This window comes from Taurulus bubalis (assembly GCF_910589615.1).
Source record: "Taurulus bubalis genome assembly, chromosome: 3".
NCBI lineage: Eukaryota > Metazoa > Chordata > Actinopteri > Perciformes > Cottidae > Taurulus > Taurulus bubalis.
The window spans coordinates 16,781,753-16,808,344 of NC_136591.1; the positions used below are offsets into that span (position 1 = coordinate 16,781,753).

At 45.9% G+C, this 26,592-nt stretch overlaps 3 protein-coding genes across 3 annotated transcripts in view; 2 read left to right on the plus strand and 1 right to left on the minus strand.

Annotated features, from left to right (window-relative positions):
- cdc42bpb (CDC42 binding protein kinase beta (DMPK-like)) overlaps positions 1–5,157 on the minus strand; it is a gene marked incomplete at its 5' end in the record, with an annotated part of 30,357 nt that extends 25,200 nt beyond the window's left edge. The window contains 4 exons of the mRNA XM_079214787.1: positions 1,139–1,234; positions 2,136–2,219; positions 3,146–3,237; positions 4,998–5,157. Of these exons, the coding sequence (XP_079070913.1) occupies positions 1,139–1,234; positions 2,136–2,219; positions 3,146–3,237; positions 4,998–5,157 (432 nt within the window). The remainder of the gene's footprint in view (positions 1–1,138; positions 1,235–2,135; positions 2,220–3,145; positions 3,238–4,997) is intronic.
- Positions 5,158–14,647: 9,490 nt separating this feature from the next.
- LOC306734320 (photoreceptor outer segment membrane glycoprotein 2-like) lies at positions 14,648–16,399 on the plus strand (the record flags this gene model as incomplete). Its single annotated transcript, XM_079215677.1, has 3 exons — positions 14,648–15,225; positions 15,727–15,973; positions 16,145–16,399. 3 exons carry the CDS (start codon positions 14,648–14,650, stop codon positions 16,397–16,399), a joined length of 1,080 nt encoding a protein of 359 aa, XP_079071803.1.
- A 4,711-nt stretch (positions 16,400–21,110) lies between these two features.
- ckbb (creatine kinase, brain b) lies at positions 21,111–26,592 on the plus strand. Its single transcript, XM_079215441.1, has 8 exons — positions 21,111–21,140; positions 22,215–22,427; positions 23,366–23,520; positions 23,625–23,757; positions 24,724–24,895; positions 24,968–25,091; positions 25,178–25,367; positions 25,757–26,592. The coding sequence occupies exons 2-8, from the start codon at positions 22,235–22,237 to the stop codon at positions 25,933–25,935; spliced, it is 1,146 nt and encodes a 381-aa protein (XP_079071567.1). The 5' UTR covers positions 21,111–21,140; positions 22,215–22,234; the 3' UTR covers positions 25,936–26,592.

The window sequence follows — 26,592 nt, forward strand, 5'->3', positions numbered from 1 at the left end:
GTAATACTCTCAGAACCAGATTATTTTTTCTTCTTTGCCTGAACCACCAGTGTCTCCATCGCCCGCTTTCGCTGTTTTGCCACATGTCTCAGCCTTGCCCTTTTCTCTTCTTCAGCAGTCTGTTTCTTGGCCTGCTGAGCACTGCCAGATGCTTCTGATGGTGGTCTGCACTGGTGATGCAAGGTCCTTCGCGTTAATATTTCCATGCACTCGCGCTCCCTTCTGGCACGCGCACGTGTTCACTGAATATAAATACCCCCAGACAAAAAAATTCTCATCGAATCTACACGATTCACGTAGGTCACCTATTTTGGTTTCAAAACGGCGAATTTCATGCACACCTCTCTCTGTGTGACAGTGATTATAACCGCATAACTCTATGGATTATAATAAACTAGAGGATACACTTTTTCCTACACGTAGATCTTAGACCCTTAAATATAAACAGTAGCCCGGCCACCCTACGGAGGAAACTCATTTCGTATTATTTTTTTTTAAATAAAAAGTTGGATAAAATCTCCATTGTCCTCTCCTTATATGTAGTGAGGTGTCGGTAGGTAGAACTGAGCCGCCGCTGAGTCGCCGCTCTCCTGTCTGACGCCACACGCTGCCACGGACTCTCCGCTGCCAGTAATCTCACTCACTGTCTCTCCAACAACGTTAGCTAGCTGACTAGCTTGCCATTAAAAAAACTGGTGGGAGGGGAATGAAGCCGCTGTAGACATCTTAACGCTGGTTGGCCAAGACTCCAATCTCAGAAACGGCGGACAGTTGACCCCCCCCCCCCCCCCCCCCCCCCCAAAAAAAAAAAAAAAAACTCTTTGGATCTACACGATCCAAGTAGGTCACCTATTTTGGTTTCAAAACGGCGAATTTCGCCAAAAGGTGAGGAATTTTCATGCCTGGGCTGTAGCTGGTTGCTCCGAGACCACAAGGGAGCCGGTTCGATCTCCAGTCTCCATAGTTTGTTTGCATGTTAAAGTGTCCTTGAGCAACTAAACCTTAATTACTAAGGATGGTTCAAATGCAGATAATACATTTTCCCCTTGTGGGACTAATAAGGGATTAAAAATAAATACAAAATAACCCTACCAGTAGCACCAGTAGTACCCCTAACCGTACCAGCAGTAGTACTGACCAGATAGTTGTCATCCTGGAACGCGTAGTGTAGCGTTGTGATCCACTGGCTGTCTCCTTTCACTAGAACGTCCCGTTCTTCTCTGAAACACGCCGTCTGAACACAGAACAAGTTACATGTTGTTAGCATGTTGTATGTCTACATGGAACATATTTACATGGAACTGAATGACTAGAGCAGTGTTTTTCAACCTTTTTTGAGCCGCGGAACATTTTCTACAATAAAAAAAATCCAGCGGCACACCGACAACCCAAAAAGTTACAGAATGTCACATTGTAGCATAATACAGCATATATGGTTAGGTAATTATTGCGCTACCTACTGGCATAGAAGAGTATTCAGTGTTTCCCCATGGTTTACAGCTTTAGGGAGGGAGCGACTGACAGACGGACACACTACATCGTGGTATCTCACAGTACTACAAAGTAATACTTCACAGTACTTCTAGTGACTCCATCTGCGCTTTTATAAATAATAGAATAAAGAACATTGCAATCTCTTTCAATTAAACCAGATTGCTCCATCAGACACAAAAGAAAGTGTTATCACTTTGCCCTAGAACGCGTGCCGTGCCGTAGAACACGTGCTGTAAATCGTCTGCTGTAGAACGTGTGCTGTAGAACATCTGGGGTAGAACGTGTGCCGTAGAACATCTGCCCTAGAAAGGGTGCCGTGCTGTAGAACACGTGCCGCAGAACGCTCGCCGTAAAACATTTGCCCAAGAACATCTGCCGTAGAAAGTTTGCCGTAGAACGCGCGCCGCCGTAGAACGCGTGCCATAAAACATTTGCCCAAGAACGTCTGCCGTAGAACATCTGCCGTAGAACATCTGCCGTAGAACATCTGCCGTAGAACGCGTGCTGTAAATCGTCTGCTGTAGAACGTGTGCCATAGAACATCTGCCCTAGAACGCGTGCCGTGCTGTAGAACGCCTACAGTAGAACGTGTGCCGTAAAACGGCGGCCCTGGAGAATGTGTGCCGTAGAACGTGACTCACCTCAGCTCTCTTCAACATCTCCCACTTGTTGAGGATCTTCATGGCGTAAACTCTCTCCGTGTGCTTCATCTTCACCACGGCAACCTGAGAGACACAGACAGACCTCTGAGACTACTGACAGTGTTCATACACATTTTGACCAATGGAGTTCCATGAGCTTTCCATATCTTATCTCATGTATACATGAAAAAGTGAGAAAATGTAGTATTTAAACTAACAATGAGAATTCCAAAGCATACAGTACACCTTAAATGACAATAGTTTGATTAAAAGAATAAACATTTATATAGATACCTGTATGTATGCCTGCTTATATTCTGAGCGTCTTTCTTTTAAAAGCATATAAATTATTTCAAACTCGCCATAAATGAACATCATGAACATAACAAATTTCCATGATTTTTCCAAAACTTTTGGGACTTTTCCAGGCCTGGAAATAACCATTTTAAAATTCTATGACTTTTCCAGGTTTTCCATGACCGTAAGAACCCTGTACTGACCTCTGAGACTACTGACCTCTGAGACTACTGACCTCAGACCAGCTGGAGCATTACGGCATGCAGGGGCTTCTGGTCTGGTTCAGAGTCTGGTTCAGGTTCTTAGTTTAGTTGGAACTTTCCAGAATGTTTTTCTTCTCGTTGACATGAAGTTCAAACAGGTTTTAACTTGCGAGTCAGACTTTACCTCATAGCCCCACCTGTAACACACGCGTGCGTGCCCTCTGTTCCGTCTGTCATATATTTAAAACAAATCTTGACTTCTCTTCTGGAATTAATGCATTTAGCATGTCAAGAGGAGGAGCAGAGGAAGAGGAGGTGAGGAGGAGGGGGAGGTGCAAAGGACGAGGAGGTGCTAAGGAGGAGGAGAGGAGAGAGGGAACAGGAGAGGGGAGAGAGGGGACGAGAAGAGAGGAGACGAGGAGAGAGGGGAGGGGACGAGGAGAGTGGGGTGGGGGGCGACGAGGATAGAGGAGACGAGGCATTATGCCGTTAACAAACAGGAAGTCTTACCTCTCCAAAAGCTCCTCGTCCAATCACCTTCAGCATCTCAAAGTCGTCTCTGTGCAGCCGCATGTCCTTGACTGTGGTGGTGAAGGGCCTCACTGAGGACAGAGACCCACTGTTATTACACAGGTATTCATAATCATTTCACACTCATTAATAGTGTTATTATACTGGTGTAACACTGTTAATATTGTTACACTGGAATTATACTCATTATTACCCAGGTATTAAACTATTATTACCCAGGTATTAAACTATTATTACACATGTATTAAACTATTATTACATAGGTATTCATAATCATTAATAATGTATACTGGTATACCATTGTTATTAATATTACACTGTTATTAATATTTCACAGGTATTCATCAAATTATTACACTGGTATTATAATCATTAATAGTGTAATTATACTCGTATATACACTGTATTAATATTATTATTACACAGGTAGTATACTAATTAATAGTGTTACTACAATGTTATATTGATGATACTCAGTGTTATTATACTCGTAATATACTATTTAACTATTCATATGTTACCAATAATAGTTATATGATACTAATATTAATTGTATTATATTGTAGCTATACTGTAGAAATAATAAAACTTATACTGACGGTTTCACTGAGAGACAAGACGGACCGTTATTCATCTCATATTATTGTTATTTAATGCAGAGTATTGATGAGGCTCAGACTGATAAACAGGATCAATAAAACCCAACAGGTACACTGAATAGTACTAAATCACAGTAATACACGCAGACGTAATACACGCAGACATAATACTATTACGCTTCCCGCCCTTCATTGGGAGAGTGATCTAAACCACTTTTAGTAGTGGAGATGAATGAAGGGGCACAAGGACCATGAAAACGCTCTTCATCTATCTACGCTTTTTTTAAATCTGGGACGGCCCTTTCGCACGAACCTTTCGTACCCCAAACCCCGCGGCGCCCATTAATCGGACAGGAAAAGAGAAAAATAAGTCAAGACATGTCACGTACCTGCCTGCTTCAAGGCCTCCACCATCATAATATACACACCCACATACATACATACATACATACATACATACATACATACGTACGTGTGTATACACACACACACACACACCTCATGATGTTCTTATAAACACCCATGAAGACCACCGGAAGACAACCTGACCCCCCTCAAGACCACCTGAAACCCGTGAAGACTTCCTGAAGACCACCTGACCAGATCATGCTAGATGTTTATAGTTATGATAAAAATATGGTATAAAAGTTTCATTTTTGGAAATATACATTTTATTCAAAATAAAATTCTGAAAGAAATCTATATAAATTAACACAAGTATTATAACTCATTTGTGGTTTATTCGACTACTTGAAGAATGGGTACAAAGAGCGCCAGAGCTCCCACATTTGGGGGCTCTGGGGTGCATAAGGTAAGTTATGTGTAATAATGTGAAATGACACAGGAAACAAGTATTGAACACGTTGACTGACATGTATTTAATACTAAAAACCTTTGTTGGTTCAAGACGTCCCCCATGAAGACCACCTGACGCCAATGAAGGCCACCTGACCCCCATGAAGACTACCGACACTAATGAAGACCACCTGACCCCCATAAAGACCACTTGACGCCAATGAAGACCACCTAAAGACAACCTGACCCCCATAAAGACTACCTGACGCCCGCCCATGAAGACCACCTGAAGACCACCTGACACCCATGAAGTCAACCTGACTCCCATGAAGACCACCTGACGCCCATGAAGACCACCTGACCCTCTCTGGGAGGACCCTAACCCCTGTGTGCTTTGCCTGAACTGCTCCACAGAGTGGACCGGGACCAGGACTCACCCCAGTCCAGGAAGTCGGTGACGTGCTTCTCCCTCTTGAGGGGGGACTGCTGGACCTCCGTGTAGAAGCAGAGCAGCAGGTCCAGCAGCGCCTCCACGCTCAGACCCTGCTGCTGCAGGACCAGCTCCTCCAGCCGCTTCAGACGGGCTTGGGCCGACATCCTGGACCCGAACCCGAACCCTCCGGCTCCGCTTCCGGTCTCCGCCTGCTAGCTCGTTAGCCCGTTAGCTCCGCGGGAACATTCCCGACATTTTGATCCGTGGGAGTCGTTGAGTCGGTGGATCTCCTCCGGTAACGGCGGCCCGTCGGGTCTGCAGCCGGTCTCTCGGTCTACAGCCGGTCTGCCGGTACTCCACTCCGGGTTTAATCCAATAAATCTGGACTTTCCTCTCAGAAACCGGGACCGTCCGCGGACTGCCTCAGGACGTCCGCTCCATGTCCGCGGGCCAGTGTTTCAGCTCGGTGGCTCTGGGGCGGACTCGGGTTTAACAACGGGGTCCGTGTGGGACCGGAGGGAACCGGGAGGGACCGGGCCCGGGATCACCGAGGGGTTCTGGAGCGAGAGACAGGCTGCCGGTGAGGCTGTGAGGGAATATGGCTGCTGACCTCAGAGCAGATCCCTCAGCAAGCTAGAGGTAGCGAAAGGCACTTCCGGTGGCGGAGAGTTTCATAATAAAAGAGACTGTTGTCGATTTATTTATTGGTTTTCTGAACAGGGAAAGGACACTTATTCAAAATGCTTTTTTAGTCTAAAATATGAAAAATTATTCTAAATAAAATGTATTCAAAAAAGTTATTCCAAATGCAGAACTAGGTCTTGTTTTAGACTTGAATATGTAAATAAACCCAAATAAAAGTGTTTATAAAAATCTGAAGAATAAAGACATTGATTATTTGCTCTGGTAACATGGTAACTATTTAAATTTTGTTTCAAAGAATAACTCAAAAACATTTAATCAGTTTATATCCCCCCAGGATAATATTCACACATATACACACAATAGTCCACATCACGGGCGGACTGGGGGAAAAAAAAAAAAGTGTCCCGGGAGTTACTGTCACAGACCGACCCACTCAATACACGGCGCATTCATACAGTCCACCATGTGTGGACAGCAGACTCCCACTCCGCCACACGGCACCACCACGAGCATGGAGGGAGGTCACACGGGACGCGTGGAACGACCCACGAAGCCACTTCAACCACCAGCGGAGTCCCTCGCCGAGCAACGCACAATTACGCAGCGCCTCTTGGTCAGACCGGAGAATATTCACACAGGGGAAGAGGCGCGGGACCAGCAGCCCCAGTCAAGCAGCAACAACAGCTGTGTTATGTTTAGACCAGCAGAGAAGGCCCGCCACTGTAATTGAGAATGTATGTATGTATGTATGTATGTATGTAACCACAAATTAAGAAACGGAAAATGTGGAAAAAAACGTTGCCAAACTGCAGGTACTAAAAACTCTCAAGGCTTTTACTTTGAAGGATAATGTACACGTTCCGGAACCCGGTGCTTGCTGCCCTGTGCTGACCTGACTCACCTGTTTGTTTCTCCCTGAGGAACACGGAGGCCCCGCCTTCCTGCACCGGAAACGCTCTGGATACATGTCGTCATGACGTGATTGACATGAGCTGGGAGAGACTGGTACATCCCGCCTCCTCCCCCTGCCAGCACACGCACGCACACACACGCACGCACACGCACGCACACAGGTCTGACATCATCGGTGAGACATCATTACAAAAATATATATATATATATATATATATATATATATATATTTTTTACTAAAATGACGTTTGTGGTTTCATTGATCGAAGTTTTCATTTAGAAAGAAAAACAATTGTAAACAGTTTAATTAATTAATACAATGTTGAAGTAATGTGTAAGTTGGACTATATTAAAAATATATCTTTTTAAAGGAAGGTAGAGGACATAATCAGGACACATTATTACATCCTCTCCTCACATACATACAAACTGTATATATATATGTATGTATGTATGATACATACATACATACATACATACATACATACATACTCTGTGTTGAGAGGTCGGGATCGTGAGGTGTGGGTGTACAGATCGAGATGACAAGGGAGGGGATGTACCTCCCATTAATGACCCTTCCTCTTATGACATCACATTTCCCTCTCCACTGGCTTGAGGCTTCGGGAGGGCCAGAAATGGTTCCGGCCTGCTCTGTGAACAACACAGAAGTTAAAGGCTTGAAGGCTGAGAAACCACATTGTTACCCAACTGTTGGTTTCCTTATTCCTTGCCATCCACTGCAAAGGTGCATGGTCCCCTGATCCGTCAGTATCTCTTTTGGAAGTCCTACTCTACTGCTTAAGAGGAACAGTTCTTTTGAGAGCTGCTGGGCTGTGGCCTTTCTGAGGGGTATGGCCTCGGGTTACCGGGTAGCATAGTCCACTAGGACCAGAATATACAGATACCCCTGAGCTCTCTTGGGTAGGGGACCCACAATATCTAACCCAATCCTTTCAAATGGGAACTCAATAATGGGGAGGGGAATCAGGGGATTTCTAAATGAGGGCCGAGGGGCCACGAGCTGACATTCGGGACAACTTCTGCAATAATGTTCGACTTCCTTGTGAACGCCTGGCCAAAAGAACCGCTGTAGAATCCTATCTTTAGTCTTTTCTACTCCTAGATGGGCTCCAAGCAGGTGTTTATGGGCCAATTGTAACAGAGTAGGGTGAAAGGATTTCGGCACTAACAGCTGCTCTGTTACTTCCTCTTGCACTTCTATCACTCAGTACAGTAGGCCATTCTTCCCAGCAAAATGAGGGTAAGTTACACTGCCTCTCTGGTCTTGGTCCACCCGTTCTATTACTCTCACACTTCTCAAAGCATTTATTAATGTTGGGTCATTGAGTTGAGCAGTACCATACTGGCCTGTGAGTGGGGCCTGCCCGTCCGCAGCTGTCTGTCTTCCTTCCTCGCTTGATGACGGCTGGTGGCTTCCTTGGGGCTCCTCTTCGCCTTCTGAGGCCGGGCCCACATCACTGGCTGATCCTTGGTCATTCCTACAGCCCCAATTGTGGAACCGTTGGGCCATTCCAAACTTAGTAAGTCCTATTCTACTTAATATTTCCTCTTTAAGGACATCATGGTCATTGGCTATTGTGTTATCCAAGTCTTGAAAAGCTTTCTGTGACCCACAGGACAGGAACGGAGCAAGGATACCAACCCACTGGTCTTCCGGCCATTTTTCTCTGGTTGCCGTATTTTCAAATGCATGAAGATAGGCTTCTGGATCATCGGTGGGTCCCATTTTAGGGATAAAATCACTGGCCCGGAATACAGGGTTGGAGTTCGGTGGCCCTGCGTTTTGAAGCTGACTTCTCTGTAGCTTGAGTTCCTCCTCCTTCAACATGTTGGCTTTTCTTTGCTCCTCCAGCAGGGCCCGGTTCGTCTCCACCTGGAACTTGGTGCTTTGCGCCAGCAGCTTAAGCATTTCCTCCATTGTGTTGTAACGGGTTCTCAATTGTGCAAAGTGAATGGTCAAATCACTGATGGACATTCGCTCTCACCAACCCGTCTGCGTTTGGCATTCTCCACCACTGTGATGTCTTGAGAGGTCGGGATCGTGAGGTGAGGCGTGGGTGTACAGATGGAAGCGACAAGCAGTGGGTTTCTTTACTCAAAAGTCTGGATTTAGCAAAAAAGGTCAAACTTAAACCTAACCAAAAGGTCGTTGCACAAAACAAAACATAAATACTCCAGTTTACTCCTGGTTCCTTGCTTCTTTAATGTATCTCCAACTCTCCTTCTACTCCTGTCCTTGGTTCTCCCTCACACCAGCTTTCTCCAGGGTAATCAGCCTCATCCCTTTCAGTTGGGCAGCAGCCTCGGGCCTGGCTGCACTGCTGACTGGGAATTGTAGTTTATACCTTTGATGTCATGCTGGTTGTAGTCCCTGCTGCAACCACTGGGAGGGGATGTACCTTCCATTAATGACCCTTCCACTTATGACATCACAATACACACGCACACACACACATATATATATATATATATATATATATATATATATATATATATATATATATATATGATGTAGCCGATATATATATATATATATATATATATATATATATATATATATATATATATATATATATATTTTTATATATATATATATATATATATATATATATATATATATATATATATCGGCTGTAGCTCAGGGGGATGAGTGGTTTTCCCGCAACCACAAGGTAGCTGGCTCGATCCCCAGTCCCCCCATAGCTCACATGTCGAAGTTTCCCTGAGCAAGACACTGAACCCCTAACTGCTCCCTGGGCGCCTCACAGGGCAGCCCACTGCTCCCTATCCAGGGATGGGTCAAATGCAGAGAAGAATTTCCCCAAGGGGATTCATAAAGGATACTTTCTTCTTTTTATATATACACGTATACACTACCGTTCAAAAGTTTGAGGTCACCCAGACAGTTTTATATTTTTCATGAAAACTCACACTTCTTGCATACCATACGGTCAAGCTGCTCCCACAACAGCTCAATGGGGTTGAGATCTGGTGACTGCGCTGGCCACTCCATTACAGACAGCATACCAGCTGCCTGCTTCTTCCCTGAATAGTTCTTGCATAATTTGGAGGTGTGCTTTGGGTCATTGTCCTGTTGTAGGAGGAAATTGGCTCCAATCAAGCGCTGTGCACAGGGTATGACATGGCGTTGCAAAATGGAGTGATAGCCTTCCTTATTTAAAATCCCTTTTGCCTTGTACAAATCTCCCACTTTACCAGCATCAAAGACCATCACAGTACCGCCACCATGCTTGACAGATGGCGTCAGGCACTCTGCCAGCATCTTTTCACCTGTTCTGCGTCTCACAAATGTTCTTCTGTGTGATCCAAACACCTCAAACTTTGATTCGTCTGTCCATAACACTTTTTTTTTCCAATCTTCTTCTGTCCAATGTCTGTGTTCTTTTGCCCATATCAATCTTTTCTTTTTATTGGCCAGTCTCAGATATGGCTTTTTCTTTGCCACTCTACCTAGAAGGCCAGCATCCCGGAGTCGCCTCTTCACTGTAGACGTTAACACTGGCGTTTTGCGGGTACCATTTAAAGAAGCTGCCAGTTGAGGCCCTGTGAGGCGTCTATTTCTCAAACTAGAGACTCTAATATACTTGTCTTCTTGCTGAGTTGTGCACCGGGGAAATGTGCTGGGCGAAGATGACATTTTTTATCGATTAATCGCATTATGCGCAAAATTCAATAATGAATGAAAAACGAGTAGGGGTCCCTGTTAGAGTGACAAGCAAATCCTTCTTTTGTCCATGTTCAATTTGTTGATGTTCTAATTCAGCAGCACTTGCTGGACTGTTTTTGAAGGCCCACAACTGTTCATTTTGCCAGGACATTGTCAAACGCACTGTTCTGCAGAGACACTGTGACAGAGAGCTGGAGAGAGGGGACGCGTTCCAATGGCAGATGTCTCGCAGCAGCATCATATGTATGCACTATCCGTTCTAAGTGTGCTGACTTTATAGGAAACGTTCCACTGCTGCAACATGAATGAAATGTTTCACGCACGTTTCTGCAAAATGTCTGTCTTCTGTTTTGATGACAGTCGAAGCATGTGAAGCAGCACCCAGTTCATCAATATAATGAACTTTGGTTACAGCGATGTCCAGTAGTCTCAGTGAGAGAACAGTTGGTGCACGTTGTTGTGTAGTCTGCTCCGTTTCATACAACTTGTGTATTCTCCTGACGACGGTACGTCTTGAGGCTCATACGCGCCGTCATCTGTTGGATTCTAAGGACGCTGGTTGGCTGCATCAATGCTGTGTAACGCCTTTAAGGTACTTCAGGCTCGTAGTACTCCGGTCATAAAACAATTAGAGTTTGCAGTGATTACAAATAACTTTGCTTGTATCAACTACGTCGTCTGGTAGTGATTTAAAATGAAAACATTTTACAGTGCAGTACCTGTGTGTGTGTGTATATATGTATATATATATATATATATATATATATATATATATATATATACATATATATATATATATATATATATGTATATATATACATATATATATATATATATATATATATATATATATATATATATATATATATATATATATATATATATATATATATATATATATATAGCACCCAGAACTGTGAGGGACATCCTCTCGTGGTGTCCAGCTGGTTGAGAGTCTTACAGACTGATTAGCTGTAAGAAGATTAACGGATGTTATCGCTCCTGAAAACTCTTTTTCTCAGCAGCAATATTTGTCTCTGTGTGGTGAAAGTAAGCAGAGCTGCAGAGGACGGACCGCTGCTGGACCATCTCCAGGTAAACTCCTGTCCTCTGTCCTGTGTCTCCTGTCCTGTGTCTCCTGTCTCCTGTCTCTTGTCTCCTGTCCCCTGTCCCCCGTTCTCTGTCCTCTGTCCTCTGTCTCCTGTCTCCTGTCTCCTGTCCCCTGTCCCCCGTTCTCTGTCCTCTGTCCTCTGTCCTCTGTCTCCTGTCTCCTGTCTCCTGTCTCTTGTCCTCTGTCTCGTGTCTCGTGTCTCGTGTCTCTTGTCTCCTGTCCTCTGTCTCCTGTCTCGTATTCTCTGTCTCCTGTATCTGTCTCCTGTCCTCTGTCTCCTGTCTCTTGTCCTCTGTCTCCTGTCTCCTGTCCTCTGTCTCCTGTCTCTTGTCCTCTGTCTCCTGTCTCTTGTTCTCTGTCTCCTGTCTCTTGTTCTCTGTCTCCTGTCTCTGTCTCCTGTCTCTTGTCTCTGTCTCATGTCCTCTGTCTCATGTCCTCTGTCTCCTGTCTCTGTCTCCTGTCCTCTGTCTCGTGTTCTCTGTCTCCTGTATCCTGTCTCCTGTCTCTGTCTCCTGTCTCCTGTCCTCTGTCTCCTGTCTCGTGTTCTCTGTCTCCTGTATCCTGTCTCCTGTCTCGTGTTCTCTGTCTCCTGTCCTCTGTCTCCTGTCTCTTGTTCTCTGTCTCCTGTCCTCTGTCTCCTGTCTCTTGTTCTCTGTCTCCTGTCTCTTGTCTCTGTCTCCTGTCCTCTGTCTCCTGTCTCTTGTTCTCTGTCTCCTGTCTCTTGTCTCTTGTTCTCTGTCTCCTGTCTCGTGTTCTCTGTCTCCTGTATCCTGTCTCCTGTCTCGTGTTCTCTGTCTCCTGTACCCTGTCTCCTGTCTCTTGTCTCTGTCTCTTGTCCTCTGTCTCCTGTCTCTTGTTCTCTGTCTCCTGTCCTCTGTCTCCTGTCTCGTGTTCTCTGTCTCCTGTACCCTGTCTCCTGTCTCTTGTTCTCTGTCTCCTGTCTCTTGTTCTCTGTCTCCTGTCTCTTGTCTCTGTCTCTTGTCCTCTGTCTCCTGTCTCTTGTCTCTGTCTCTTGTCCTCTGTCTCCTGTCTCTTGTTCTCTGTCTCCTGTCTCTTGTTCTCTGTCTCCTGTCTCTTGTCTCTGTCTCTTGTCCTCTGTCTCCTGTCTCTTGTCTCTGTCTCTTGTCCTCTGTCTCCTGTCTCTTGTTCTCTGTCTCCTGTCCTCTGTCTCCTGTCTCTTGTCTCTGTCTCTTGTTCTCTGTCTCCTGTCTCTGTCTCCTGTCCTCTGTCTCCTGTCTCTTGTTCTCTGTCTCCTGTCTCTTGTTCTATGTCTCCTGTTTCCTGTCTCTGTCTCCTGTCCTCTGTCTCCTGTCTCCTGTTCTCTGCCTCCTTCTCGTGCCTCTTGTCTCCTGTCCTCTGTCTCCTGTCTCTTGTCTCCTGTCTCCTGTCTTCTTACCTCTGTCTCCTGTCTCCCGTTCTCTGTCCTCTGTCTCCTGTCTCTTGTCCTCTGTATCTTGTCCTCTCATCTCCTGTCTCCTGTCTCCTGTCTCGTGTCCTGTTTCTCCTGTCTCGTGTCCTGTGTCTCCTGACTCCTGTCTCCTGTCTCTTGTCCTCTGTCCCTTGTCTCCTGTCTCCTGTCCTCTGTCTCCTGTCCTCTGCCTCCTTCTCTTGCCTCTTGTCTCCTGTCCTCTGTCTCTTGTTCTCCGTCTCCTGACTCCTGTCTCCTGTCCCCTGTCTCCTGTCTCCTGTCTCTTGTATCCTGTCTCCTGTCTCTTGTATCCTGTCTCCTGTCTCTTGTATCTTGTCTCTTGTTCTCCGTCTCCTGTCTCTTGTATCCTGTCTCTTGTCTCTTGTATCCTGTCTCTTGTCTCTTGTATCCTGTCTCTTGTATCCTGTCTCTTGTATCCTGTCTCCTGTCTCCTGTCTCTTGTATCCTGTCTCTTGTCTCTTGTATCCTGTCTCCTGTCTCCCATTCTCTGTCCTCTGTCCTGTGTCCTCTGTCCCCTGTCTCCTGTCTCCTGTCTCTTGTCCTCTGTCTCCTGTCCTCCTGATTGTCTGAAGCAGGACTGAGTTATTGTTGTTTCTAGTAAACTTGTGTGATGTCACCGGGTCAAAGACCCTCTGTGACGGATGTCTCACGCTGTGTTCACACCAAAAGCGTTGCGAATTTGACACGCGAGTAAATTACATGCACAGACGTGAATGACGCGGCGCGAATAATTTAAATATTTCAACTCGGGCGTAAAATTTGCGTGGCGTAAGCCAATCAGCGTTGAGAAGCTCCGCCTGTCATTACCGCCATCCTGCCGTTGCTGAATCAAACTGCTGCTGGTCGCCTGAAGTAGCGCTGGTAGAGTCTGTCATTCAGACGCTGTTGTGGGACTACGGATAATATTATGAACTCAGACACGATGGAGTTTGATGTTCCGACGTATGTGGAATATACACAACAAGTATAAAGCAGTTATTTCCATGGTGGATGGCGGAAACGGTAACTCTTTTTACGGAGATAAGCCACGCCCCCTTTCAGACGCAAGTAACATTCGCAACGCGTTTGGTGTGAACTCAGCTTTACTCGTAGTCGTCTTTAACGTGATCAACAGCATTATTTCTGTGTTACATGATCCTTGTTGATTTTCTGATGAATGAATCAGGTTCAGTCTTTCACACCAGATCCATTCAACTGTGACCTTCTTCCTGCAGTGAACGCATCCTGGGTCCTGGGCCCTGGTTCCTGGCTCCTGGGTCCTAGGTCCTGGTTTCTGGTTCCTGGTTCTGGACTGCAGTCAAGAGAACCTAAAATACCTCACTAAGCTCCTTATGACGCTCTGACAGCAGAACTCTGAACCCTTAACCCTGAACCCTTAACCCTAAACCCTGAACCCTGCACCCTGAACCCTTAACACTAAACCTGAACCCTGAAACTTGAACTCTTAACCCTGAACCCTCAACAGATAACTCAGAACACCACACACAGTTTTACATTTCATTTTAAACCAAATGTTTCAGACTTTTGGGGAAATGTGTCTGAAATGACTCACACGACATTCAAGACAAAAAAAGTAGTTTTGATTTGAAGTTGTCCCATTAACATTATAGTTTCAGACGGGGCAACTTTAGGGGGGACATCTGATTTTAGGTGATTAATAACAAATGAATGGACCAAACGGAACCAGCTGAAAGTCATTGAGCCACAAAGATGATGTCATGTGGACAGATGACGTGTTTGGAATGCACCCCATAGTGTTCGTAAGTGGTACTGCAGTACTTACTTAAGGCAGTCCAGTTTTTTAGCATGTTTTTGCCAACTTGGACGTGAGTCGTACAACAGGCTGGCATGGCAGTCGGGAAGCTGAGCTTCAGCAAGGCGGAGCGAGAGAAACTAGCGGAGGTCCTCTGGCTGCTCAACTGGATCTCCGTGCTGACGGGAGCCATCCTGTTCGGCTTGGGCTTATTCCTCAAAGTAGAGATTCAGAAATGGCAGGAAGTGATGTCAGAGGGGATCCTCTACGTGCCACACATGCTGATCACCACGGGCCTGGCGGCCTGCTGCATCAACTTCCTGGGGGGGAAGATCTGCCTGGACTGCGCCGACACCAACAAATTTCTGCGCTGGAAGCTGGTGATGATGCCGTACATCCTCTGCACCTTCTTCTTCACCTCTTGCGTCCTGGCGGGGGCGCTCATGTGCTACAGCATCCACAGCCAGCTGGAGGAGTCGCTGGCCCTGGGCTTGAGGAACGCCATGAAGTACTACAAGGACACGGACACGCCGGGCCGCTGCTACCTGAAGAAGACTCTGGACTTGCTGCAGATCCAGTTCCAATGCTGTGGGAATTCCGGGTACCGGGACTGGTTCCAGGTGCAGTGGATCAGCACCCGCTACCTGGACATGACCAGCAGCAGCGTGGTGGAGTACGTGTCGCCAGATCTGCTCAACTTTGATGGGATCTTGGTTGAATTCAGTAAATCGTGCTGGATTCCAGCAGTTTCTAATGGATCTTGGTGAATACTGAAGATCTGCACTGACGTTAGTTGTACATGTAGTAGTGGATTTCAGTGCTTTGTAGTAGATCCCACGAGGGTTTTACCCTCTGAGGTTACGATTACTGAGGTTTAACCAACAGGTTCAGCTCAGGTTCAAGACACTCAGAATTACCTGATACTTCTCACTTTAATATCAACACCCAGGTCTGTGTTTTAGCTTCCAAAGAACCAACGAACACGAGGCATTTCAAAATAGTAGTAGTAGTAGTAGAGGTACTAGTACTAGTAGTAGTAGTAGTAGTAGTAGGGGTAATAGTACTACTAGCAGTAGGGGTACTAGTACTAGTCGTACAGCAGTAGAGGTACTAGTAGTACAACAGTAGGGTACTAGTACTAGCAGCAGCTCCTAACTGCCTGCTCCTCCTCCAGCCGCCTGAGGAGCAACGTGGACGGGCAGTACCTGACAGACGGCGTTCCCTTCAGCTGCTGCAGCACCTCGTCCCCTCGGCCCTGCATCCAGCAGCACGTCAGCGACAGGTCGCTTCACTTTAACTACGACCAGAGGAGCCAGCAGCTGAACCTGTGGAGAAGAGGCTGCCAGCCGGCCCTGATGGACCACTACACCGGCATCATGCAGTCCATCGGCCTCACCGTGCTCCTCATCTGGCTGTTCGAGGTGCTGTATATCCATAATTATCTGCATTGAAGTGGTCTTAGTGGCCCGGTACAGAAAGCCTCCCCAACAAGTCCAACGCTGTCTTCCTGGGTCCAGTTTAATCCCGTCTGAAATCAGATGAAGGGTAGCAGGTCACATGTTAAAGACTCCATGTTTTTCTTGTCCCACCAGCTGCTGGTTCTAACAGGAGTCCGCTACCTGCAGACGGCCATGGAGAATGTTCTCCGGCTGGGCGATCCAGACTCAGAGGTTGATGGTTGGATTCTGGAGAACAGCCTGGCAGAAACGGCCCGTTCCAACTTCAACATCATCAAGAACATGGGGAAGTGTTACCAGGTCGACAACGACCCAAACATCAACATCCCGACTGCCTCTGCCGAGCAGGAGGTGCTGTCCCGCCGGGTCGGGATCCCTGTGACCGGCTAACATCTAGAGGAATCCTCTGAAGGACCGGGACCAAACGGAACAGCGTCGCCCTGTTGATGGTTCCTGAACTCAGACTCAGGTCCAGCTCCGGGAGGCCCCGAGGAGATTCCAAGGAGGATCCATGCTCTGGTCCTCGTCTATTCAGTATTTGATGCCTTCCAAATGTGAAGTTTGTAAAATGTTCAGCTGCTGCGTCCTCAGAGGTGAAGGTCTGCTGCCTGCAGATGGAAGTCGGAACGTTTAAAGCATCCTGTGGTCCGCGGTTAGCATGTTAGTTCCACAGTTCATGTTTACAACCTCACCCTCTCAGTTGTGGACATGTCATGCTAGCAGCTCTGTGAGGCTGGGTTTCGAGCTGGATGCTAACATGCTGATGCTAGCAGGTGTTAAAGGGTTCACCATCTTAGTCTCGTGGTCTGTTGCGACCAATAAAGGGATGCTAACTCCAACGTCAGGCTACATTTTGGTGAGGGAATAACTGGTATGGTTTCTTTCAAAGGGGTTCCTGACCTCTGACCTCAAGACTTCACAGAGACACTTCATGGGAATTACATGCAGCAGAGCTGTTTCCACTTCATGTTCAGGAATGGTGTGTTTGACTATTTCTGGTCAAACCAGTCCTGAACTGTATAAATTGGTTTTGAATGGAAACCTGAGACTGCAGAAAGAAACCATTTCACAGGGTGATGTCTTCTCTGGAGCTCCTCTAGCTCTTTGCTCCTTAATGAGGGATTTTTGATCATTCAATGTGTTCCATTTAGCACCAAATCTGTGGAACAAATGGAATCGAGCCTGTTCTCCTAAAATATTGCTCAACTAACGACCTGCCCCGTGAGTCACAATCTCCTGAAGGGTTCTTCCTGTTTTCCCTCTGAAAGGGTTTTTCCTATCTTTATTTTAGGGAGTTTTTCCTGATGCGATGTGAGGTCTTGGGACGGTGATGTCTATGTGTACAGGTTGTAAAGCTCTGAGGGGAGTTTGTGATTGGTGATTTTGGGCTGAACAAAATAAACTGAGCTGAATTAAATTGTAAAAGAGTCCTCTGAGGGGGGAGGTGGTCGGTTGTTGTCGTACTCCCATCAGAATGTTCTTATTACACACTTTAATCTTCAGGTTTCTGGCTCTAACATACAAAACGTTCAACGGGTCGATGGCGAGCAGCAACATCTGGGGCAGAGAAATGACGCCAAAGTGTGAAACGATGCAGTTCCTCAAATGTCCACCGAGGCTCCAACCGACCTCGTGACAGTGTTAATCTCTAAAGCTAACACACCTGTTCACAACAACTGAAGGGCTGGATATTATGATTAAAGATGACATCAGTCATGAGGGCGTGACCTCTCTGAGGTACAGGTGGGTGTGGCCTATTTGAGGTACAGGTGGGTGTGGTCTCAGGCCGCGAGCTCATAATAATGAGTCAGAAAACATCCAGCCAATCAGGTTCCACCTCTCTCAACAGTAGCAGCAGGTCTTCTTCTTAAATGAACAGTCCAACATTGGCTTCATGATTTCTCTATGCATGTGGTTAGTTTAGATTAGCATAAAGACAAGTCCAGAACTAAACTAAACTGAGATTATTTTATGATTTTAATAAGGATAAGGTTGATGTGTTTCCAACACTCTTTGTTTGTATTCATGAACACAAGACATGTGACAGCAGGTTTATTCATATTTATGTCTGTGACTGTGATGTTGTGATGAAATAAAAATCTAAACAACAACAATTGGCTGGTTGTTATTGTTTTAATGGAACGTGAAGAGGTTTAAACTGTTCAAACAAGTTCATGAACTGAACTTCTGTCCAGGAATCACGTCAACACCTGTCTCTCTATCTGCCTGTCTGTCTGCCTGTCTGTCTGTATATCCTGTCTGTCCAAAGGAGATATCGTAATCCTTCATGGACGCTTGTATTCCTCAATGTGTTGTCTTCTCCTCACTTCCTGCTCTGTATGACATCACAGGCTCTGATTGGCTGAGACAGTTAGGTAACTGAGTCCAGGTGCATTGTGGGACATTAAGAGGGACTGCAGTCCTTTTTTAAAATCTGACCTTGTTTAGTCCTCCTCACCACGGCGACCAACACACGTGCACAAACGTGCGCACGCACGCGCAGATGCACACACATGCACTGGCTGTTCAGATGAAGACAACGCTGAAGAGGAAGAGGAAGCGGTGTTACATAACGGGAGAGGAGAGGAGCAGAATAATCTGGTGCCTCTAGGACCATGGTATAGTCGTTATAGTAGAAGTAGTGACAGTAGTATTAGTATCAGAATTTCAGCACCTCGGACAGGGACCAGTGTGTCTCTGTAGTATAGTAGTTGTAGTAGAGGTAGTGGCAGTCTGTCTGTCTGTCTGTCAGATCGACAGACAGACAGGAAGTTGTAATTCCACCGCTGAAGTCTTTGATGTCTTTGTCGATAGTAATATCTTTCATTATGGCTCGTCGCCATCGGTGGAGTCGAAGCATAATTAATATTTGATTGAATATTTAATATTCAATGAGCTCTGAATCTCATTCATGTTTTAGTTTGACACAGCTTCTCGTGCTGCATTTAGGTCATGACGTTTTCCTATTTTTTGGGACTTCTACTGTGCAACAACAGCTCCTTCCTGTTTCTTTCTGGCCATCTGGTTAATAACAACAACAGTAAACTTCAGAATCATCTGAAATACACAGAAAGTACACAGAAAGTATCAGTGAAGTGAAAACTTGTCAACAGCAGAACGAGTTTCATGTTGTGGAACCACAATGTCCTCAGCTCTTGTTCCTGTGCTTTGAAACAGGAAGTGAAAACAAGCCTCCTCTCTTGTTCTGTGGTTGAAGCAGAAAGTGGAAACAAGCGTCCTCTCAGCCTCTTGAGGACAAAGCAGTCATGGCCGTCGGCTGCCGGTTGCTTGGCAACCAGTCCTGCTGCCAGGAGGCTCGGCGGCCAAACGAACATGGAGACAATGAATGCTGCTTTGTTCAATCACACAAAACTTTATTTAAAATTCAGATCAACGGATCAACAACTCTGCAGATTTAATGAAAATAGTGATGTCATCAGCTCTGAGCATCAGGATTATTGATTCAGTATTAGTCACTATAAATCCCAATATCAAAAATATTAATCAATATTTCCTATAATATTACTATATTGAAATATTTGTCTTTTATACTAATTCATATTTCCTATAATAGTACTACATTAATCTTCGCATAGAAATACACATTTAATATTTACAATTTGTTTTTCTATTATTAATACATATTTACTATGATATTACTATACAAACATATTATCCTTCTAATATTAATACATATTTTCTATGATATTACGATAGTAAAATATGAGTCTTGCAATAATAATCATTATTTACAATGAAATTACTATATTATTACAATTATTATAATATTAATAATATTTGACTATAATGTCACAAGAAATAACTAAATGATTTATATAATGTGAATACTAATCAATAAGATCCAGTCAAAGTGAAGCCCCGCCCACCACCTAGCTTTCAATGGAATTGGACGCTGCTGTCAGTCTTAGAATGATTGACAGTTCTGTTGGGGAGGTCATTCAATTACTCTCGACAAATCAGTAGCCGGGACACACATGGGCCCGCCCATCTCATTATCATACAGTGTACAGAGTCCGAACCAGCAGAAAGACACCTAAACACAACACGAGTAGATAAACTACAATATTAAATCATGGGTTGTGTTTGCTGACGTCGGTAGGTCCCATTAGATCTCCTTGTGTGCTGTTTATTGAAAGCAGTCTTGAGTCGGCCGGTCCTCCACCGAATCTCACCATCACTGTAAAACTCATTCAGTTAGGGTGTGTCATGAGGGGGCGGAGCCTGTGGTGATCTGAGCGCTTTAATCCAACAGAGGATTACGTAATCTGCAGCTTTCAGGAGGACTGACGGCAGCTCAAGAGAGACATGAAACCTCACAACCACCGAGTGACCCTGATAGAGGTCAAACGAGACCAGGGGATCTGATGGCAATACAGATCCATTTACAGCAAGTCATCTGTTAAATCTGATACCAGTGGCTCCCATTGGGTCCCTTTAGATCCAACTGGGTCCCTTTAGATCCCACTGGATACCAGTAGGGTCCAATGGGTCCCTTTAGATCCCCAGTAGTGAGCCCAGTAGTCAGAGACAATTTAAAGACATAAAACAGTCAAATTAATAAGAAACACACACACACACACACACACACACACACACACACACACACACACACACACACACACACACACACACACACACACACCCTCCTGTGGGTGTTAAATAATTTAAAGCTGTAGGAGAAAGTGCTTTGTCACCCTCCCCCTGAACAAACCACAGACACTAGTATGTCCTACTGTTATTGCAGACACTGAACTAACCACAGATACTAGTATGCCCTACTGATATTACAGACACTAAACTAATAACCACAGACACTAGTATGTCCTACTGTTATTACAGACACTAAACTAATAACCACAGACACTAGTATGTCCTACTGTTATTACAGAGAGAGAGAGAGAGAGAGAGAGAGAGAGAGAGAGAGAGAGGGGGGGGGGGAGGGGGGGGGGGGGGGGGGGACCACATGACCTCCAGAGGGCTCTCTGTCCAATGGAATGAATGGACCGTAAATAGGAGCCAATCAGTAGCGGGGGGCGGGTATAAAAAGCTTTAATCCGCAGCAGCAGCAGAACCGGATCCGCTCCAGACCACTTCACATCAGACTGAACAGGTAAGAGCACCCAGACCGACCAATCACAGCCGATGCCTCATCAATGCGCCCGGGGACCGGGTGCCGGTTCTCCCGGGGACAGGGTCGCGCTCTGCGGGCACCAGACACCTCCGAGGGTCTCAGAGTGCTGCTCGGTTCACGGAACAAAGGAGGCTGCAGACAGACAGGCTGCAGACAGACGGGTCGCTGGATGTGGACTGCTTGTTTAGCATGCTGCTGATCTGCACAGAGCCCGTCTATGTGCAGCCTGTCTGTCTGTGTGCAGCCCGTCTGTCTGTCTGCAGCCCGTCTGTCTGCAGTCCGTCTGTCTGTCTGCAGCCTGTCTGTCGCTCTGCATCCTAACGACCTTGCAGCCCGTCTGTCTGCAGGTGCGCAGTTATTTTAATTGAATGACTTTAATGTAATGCTCATACATGGTGGTGATGACGTCATGATGTTAATTTAAATAATTCCACCTTAAATCCCTTCTCATCTTTTTATTTTCTCCATCAAACCTTTATCATCTTTAACGAACTGCGCATGCTCAGGTCGGTATTAACGGCAGAGCCGGTTGAAGGTGACCGGGGTGTCGAGCGGCGCAGGCCGGCGTTTGAGGGGTTAATCCCGGCTAGTGCTGCGTCACTGCGCGGCCTCCAGCAGAGTCCCGGGTTAGACCCGCACTGATCCCTTTCAGGTCCTGATCCAGGTCCTGATCCGGGCTGAAACCCCTCTCCCCTCCCCCCCCCTACACACACACACACACACACACACACACACACACACACACACACACACACACACACACACTTCCAGTTATCTCTTTACTTTTCTTTTCACATCTTTACATTTTAGGATGAAAATTGAAACATTTCATTATTCTTAATATAATTATTGGTAATAATGCTATTATGAATAGTTTACATATTCACTAGAATTAGTAATAAAGTATTTTGCCGTTTGAAAATACAGAAATCCAGTTAAACTGCTAATAAGCAAGTTATTCTGTAATAACCAAACTGTTAATAACCAGTTAATATGCAAGTTATTTTGTTAATAACCCGACGTCAAAAGCTTACTAGTGTAAACTGTTCCCAGGTCAGCAGCCGGACGTCATCATGCCTTTTGGGAACACCCACAACCAGCTGAAGATGAACTACTCATCGGACCAGGAGTACCCCGACCTCAGCCAGCACAACAACCACATGGCCAAGGTGCTCACACCCGAGATTTACGAGAGCTTGAGGGACAAGGAGACGCCCAGCGGGTTCACCGTGGATGACGTCATCCAGACCGGCATCGACAACCCAGGTACCCAGTTTACACCCCAATAGACAATGTAGCATCCTGGACCAGGTTACAACCCAATATACAATGTAGCATCCTGGACCAGGTTACACCCCTCCAGACCAGGTTACACCTATCCCCGGTTCTAATCCCAGACCAGGTAACCCATCACATACGTCGTGACCTATACCGGACCAGGTGCTGCACTTCCCCAGGCTGGCAGCTCCTGGTGTAGTGTACCCCTCTGACAGATGGTCCTGGACTTTGACTGATGATTTTCAAATGTCTTTTATTCATTACACAAACCAACGCAAGAACTTGTGCCTCTTCGGGGAGTGCTGATACCGTTTATTTTTCCATTAAAGTTGACCGTTAAAACCTTAACTTTTAGCCGTTAAACGGCGCACTATGACTTCCGTTTCAAACTACGTTTTTCTGCCTTCAAAATAAAAGCACCATATCTCAAAACAGGAAACCAAATATTTTTTTCTTACTGCAGACACAACACATGCAACAAAAACAACAACATTGTATGACAAACAGTTTCTAATTTTAGAACACATATTGAGTTACTTACACCTGGTGTTAGTCACCTTCGCACAGAGAGGCTGTGTTCTAACCCTTCACACTGAGACTGTGTTCTAACCCTAACCCTTCAGCTGCTTGATAACTTCTTAATTGGATTGACTCGTTACATCAGATTAATTCCCTCACAGGGACGTTGTGAGTTCACCCTCTCTCCTGATTCTCCTCATCAAACCCAACTTCATTTATTTAGCAACATACAAAAAATAAATCAAATCACTAAATGGAGAAAGCAAAAACAACAAAACCCAAATTACAAGAGACGTTAAAGTTGTATTCCCTCCAAAATAAAACAAACAAGTGTATCGCTCGTTGAAGAGTTCAGCTAAAAAGTTGGTGATGAACAGGAAACAATCGGCCATCTTGTGTCCCTGCAGGTCACCCGTTCATCATGACGGTGGGCTGCGTGGCCGGAGACGAGGAGACCTACGAGGTCTTCAAAGAGCTGCTAGACCCGGTGATCGAGGACCGCCATGGAGGATACAAACCATCAGACAAACACAAGACGGACCTGAACCCCGACAACCTGCAGGTAAACAACAACCACCCACCCTGAACCCTGAAAACCTGGACGTAGAGTCAGTTCTGTTTAGCCGTTGGTCTCTTCTGATCTACTTGTGGTCTACTTTGTTTCAGGGGGGAGACGATCTGGATCCAGACTACGTTCTGAGCTCTCGGGTGCGGACAGGACGGAGTATCCGCGGCTTCTGTCTGCCGCCACACTGCAGCCGCGGAGAACGCCGAGCCATCGAAAACCTCTCCCTGGAAAGTATGACATCACTTCCTGTTTTGGAAGTCTAAACAAATATTCACTCAGGGGGATTTTATTTCCCATTTAGGTTTTATTATTAGTTTGTCTGTTGATCATCACCACCACCACCATCTGGACTATGGACTGATCAGATTGTGGAGGTCAAAAGTCACAAAGACTAAAGAATAAATATCCTATTGATGTCCCACTGTAGTCTGAGAGGAAAGCTCCAGAATAAAGCAAGTAAGCGGTCTTTGAGTCCGGCTGTGGATCAGCTCTCTGATGGCGTGATGGCCGAGTCCTTCATTAGTCCTGCAGTGGTCCAGATAAACTCTTAATCCGTCGGCTTTTATTGAGATGGGATCTGTATTTAGATGTTTTCCCAGCATGCCTCAGTGATCCTCACACGTTGAGCCCTGAAGGAGGATCTGAGACCTGGTTCACATTCAGATGAGACTAGAGGGAACCGGACCGGCTGAAACCAGCAGACTCTCTACCGCCCCCTGAAGTCCATCCACCTTTTTACATACGTGTGTATATATAAATATATATTGAATCAAAAACGTCTAGATGTCTGAGAGATAGTTAATATACAAATGGTAATAATATCGACATTGATATTATTATGAATATAAAATGAGATAATCCATTATTACATTTGCAGGATTACAACAGACGGGTAAAGTGCACACAAGAGTCATAGTGAAAACAAGTAATATTCATAAACAGTAAGAATCCACAACAATATTATATATACAGACAGAATGAAATGTTTTTATTTTGCATCGGTTGTGAATAAAGTGTGTTTTTGTGGTTTACTGGGAGCTCAGCTGGTTGTGCAGCCTGTGACTGTGAATGTGAATAAGAATCCTCTCGTCCTCCTCCTGCTCAGCTGGCCTGCTTGGCTTTGACTGAAGGGTCATCATCATTCAGTTGAAGGTGAATGTTGACCACCTGGACTCACCTGTGACCTCTGACCTGCAGGTCTGGACCTTCTGGACGGGGACTTAAAGGGGAAGTACTACGCTCTTAAGAACATGACGGAGGAGGAGCAGCAGCAACTGATCGATGACCACTTCCTGTTCGACAAGCCCGTCTCCCCGCTGCTGCTGGCGTCCGGCATGGCCCGCGACTGGCCTGACGGCCGCGGCATCTGGTCAGTACCGATGCACCTGGACAGGTGACTCTTTCTCTCGCAGGGCGACTAACCCTCGGCTCTCGCCTGCAGGCACAACGACAACAAGACCTTTCTGGTCTGGGTGAACGAGGAGGACCACCTGCGAGTCATCAGCATGCAGAAGGGAGGCGACATGAAGGAGGTGTTCAACCGCTTCTGCAGCGGCCTCACCAAGGTGGACACCTGCACGCCACTTCCTGTCCAGAGCGCCGTGTGCCCGCCGCTCGCCACCTGACCACCTGTCTCTCTCTCTCTCTGCAGATCGAGGGCTTGTTTAAGGAGCGGAGTCATGAGTTCATGTGGAACGAGCACCTGGGCTACGTGCTCACCTGTCCCTCCAACCTGGGGACCGGCCTGAGGGCCGGCGTCCACGTCAAGCTGCCCAATGTCAGCAAGCACGGCCGGTTTGGGGACATCCTGAAGAGGCTGAGGCTGCAGAAGAGGGGCACAGGTGAGGCAGACAGACACACGGGCGGACACACGGGCGGGTGGAGAGAGACACACGGGCGGGTGGAGAGAGACACACACACGGGCGGGTGGAGAGAGACACACACACACACACACACACACACACACACACACACACACACACACACACACACACACACACACACACACACACACACACACACACACACAGACAGACGGGTGGAGAGGCAGACAGGTAGACAGACGGGTGTTTCTGTGGGCAATAAAACGTAGAAATTAATTCTGGTTTATGTTTGTTGGAACTGAACTGATTTAAAGTTCACAACGTGGAACCATATGGATCCAATTCATGCTGTTAAACAATATTCAGATGAGAAACTAGTTTTGAGTGACATCACTTCCTGTCTGCAGGGGGCGTGGACACGGCGGCGGTGGGCGGAGTCTTTGACATCTCCAACGCGGACCGCCTGGGCTTCTCCGAGGTAGAGTTGGTGCAGATGGTGGTGGACGGAGTCAAGCTGCTGGTGGAAATGGAGAAGAAGCTGGAGGCCGAAGAGGCCATCGATGACATCATCCCTGAGCAGAAGTGACCTGTCACTCTGACCTCTGACCCCTCCCCCTAAGTCCCTCACCGTAACCAATCAGAAACCGCCCTGAAGCAGCGGGACGTTTAGAGCCGGACATATGTAATAAAGTCTGTGTGGCCCCGACTAAACGCTGCTCACCTGTCTTCATTCTGCACTCAGCAGCAGATGCATGACAATGTATATCTAGCTAAAGCAGGGGTAGCCAACACGGTGCCCAGGCATGTTCTAAAAATAGAACAAGTAAAAAAAATCAAATGTATCAAAAACGCTTCAATTAAAGATTTTAAAATGGCAATATTTAATATAACATTTTGTATATATGAACTCTGACCATTTCTGTCAGGACAGAGCCTGCGCAGCTCCATAAATGATGTTTCTGATGCATATCGAGGCTCTGGAAATACCCTTCCAAAAGCCTGAAAAACACTGCAGTGACAAAGCCTGCACACTTTGTGGTTGTCATTAAAGCTAAATATTAGTTATTTTTTCTACGGATATAACTTTATTTTCATTTTTCTAACAAAGTGATAACACTTTTTTTTTCCCCTACCATCATTGTCGTGGAAATAATTATTGTGAGGAATAATTAACATTGATATGTGATCAGACAGTCACTTCACATATATTAATATTATTAAAAGGTGATCTGTGCAACTTTGT

Bases quoted from the DNA above. Each gene is read 5' to 3' on its own strand.
- ckbb (XM_079215441.1), top strand. From the start codon at position 22,235: ATGCCTTTTGGGAACACCCACAACCAGCTGAAGATGAACTACTCATCG. The intron at 22,428-23,365 runs GTACCCAGTTTA...GTGTCCCTGCAG, and splicing joins GACCGGCATCGACAACCCAG to GTCACCCGTTCATCATGACG. The intron at 23,758-24,723 runs GTATGACATCAC...TCTGACCTGCAG, and splicing joins CGAAAACCTCTCCCTGGAAA to GTCTGGACCTTCTGGACGGG.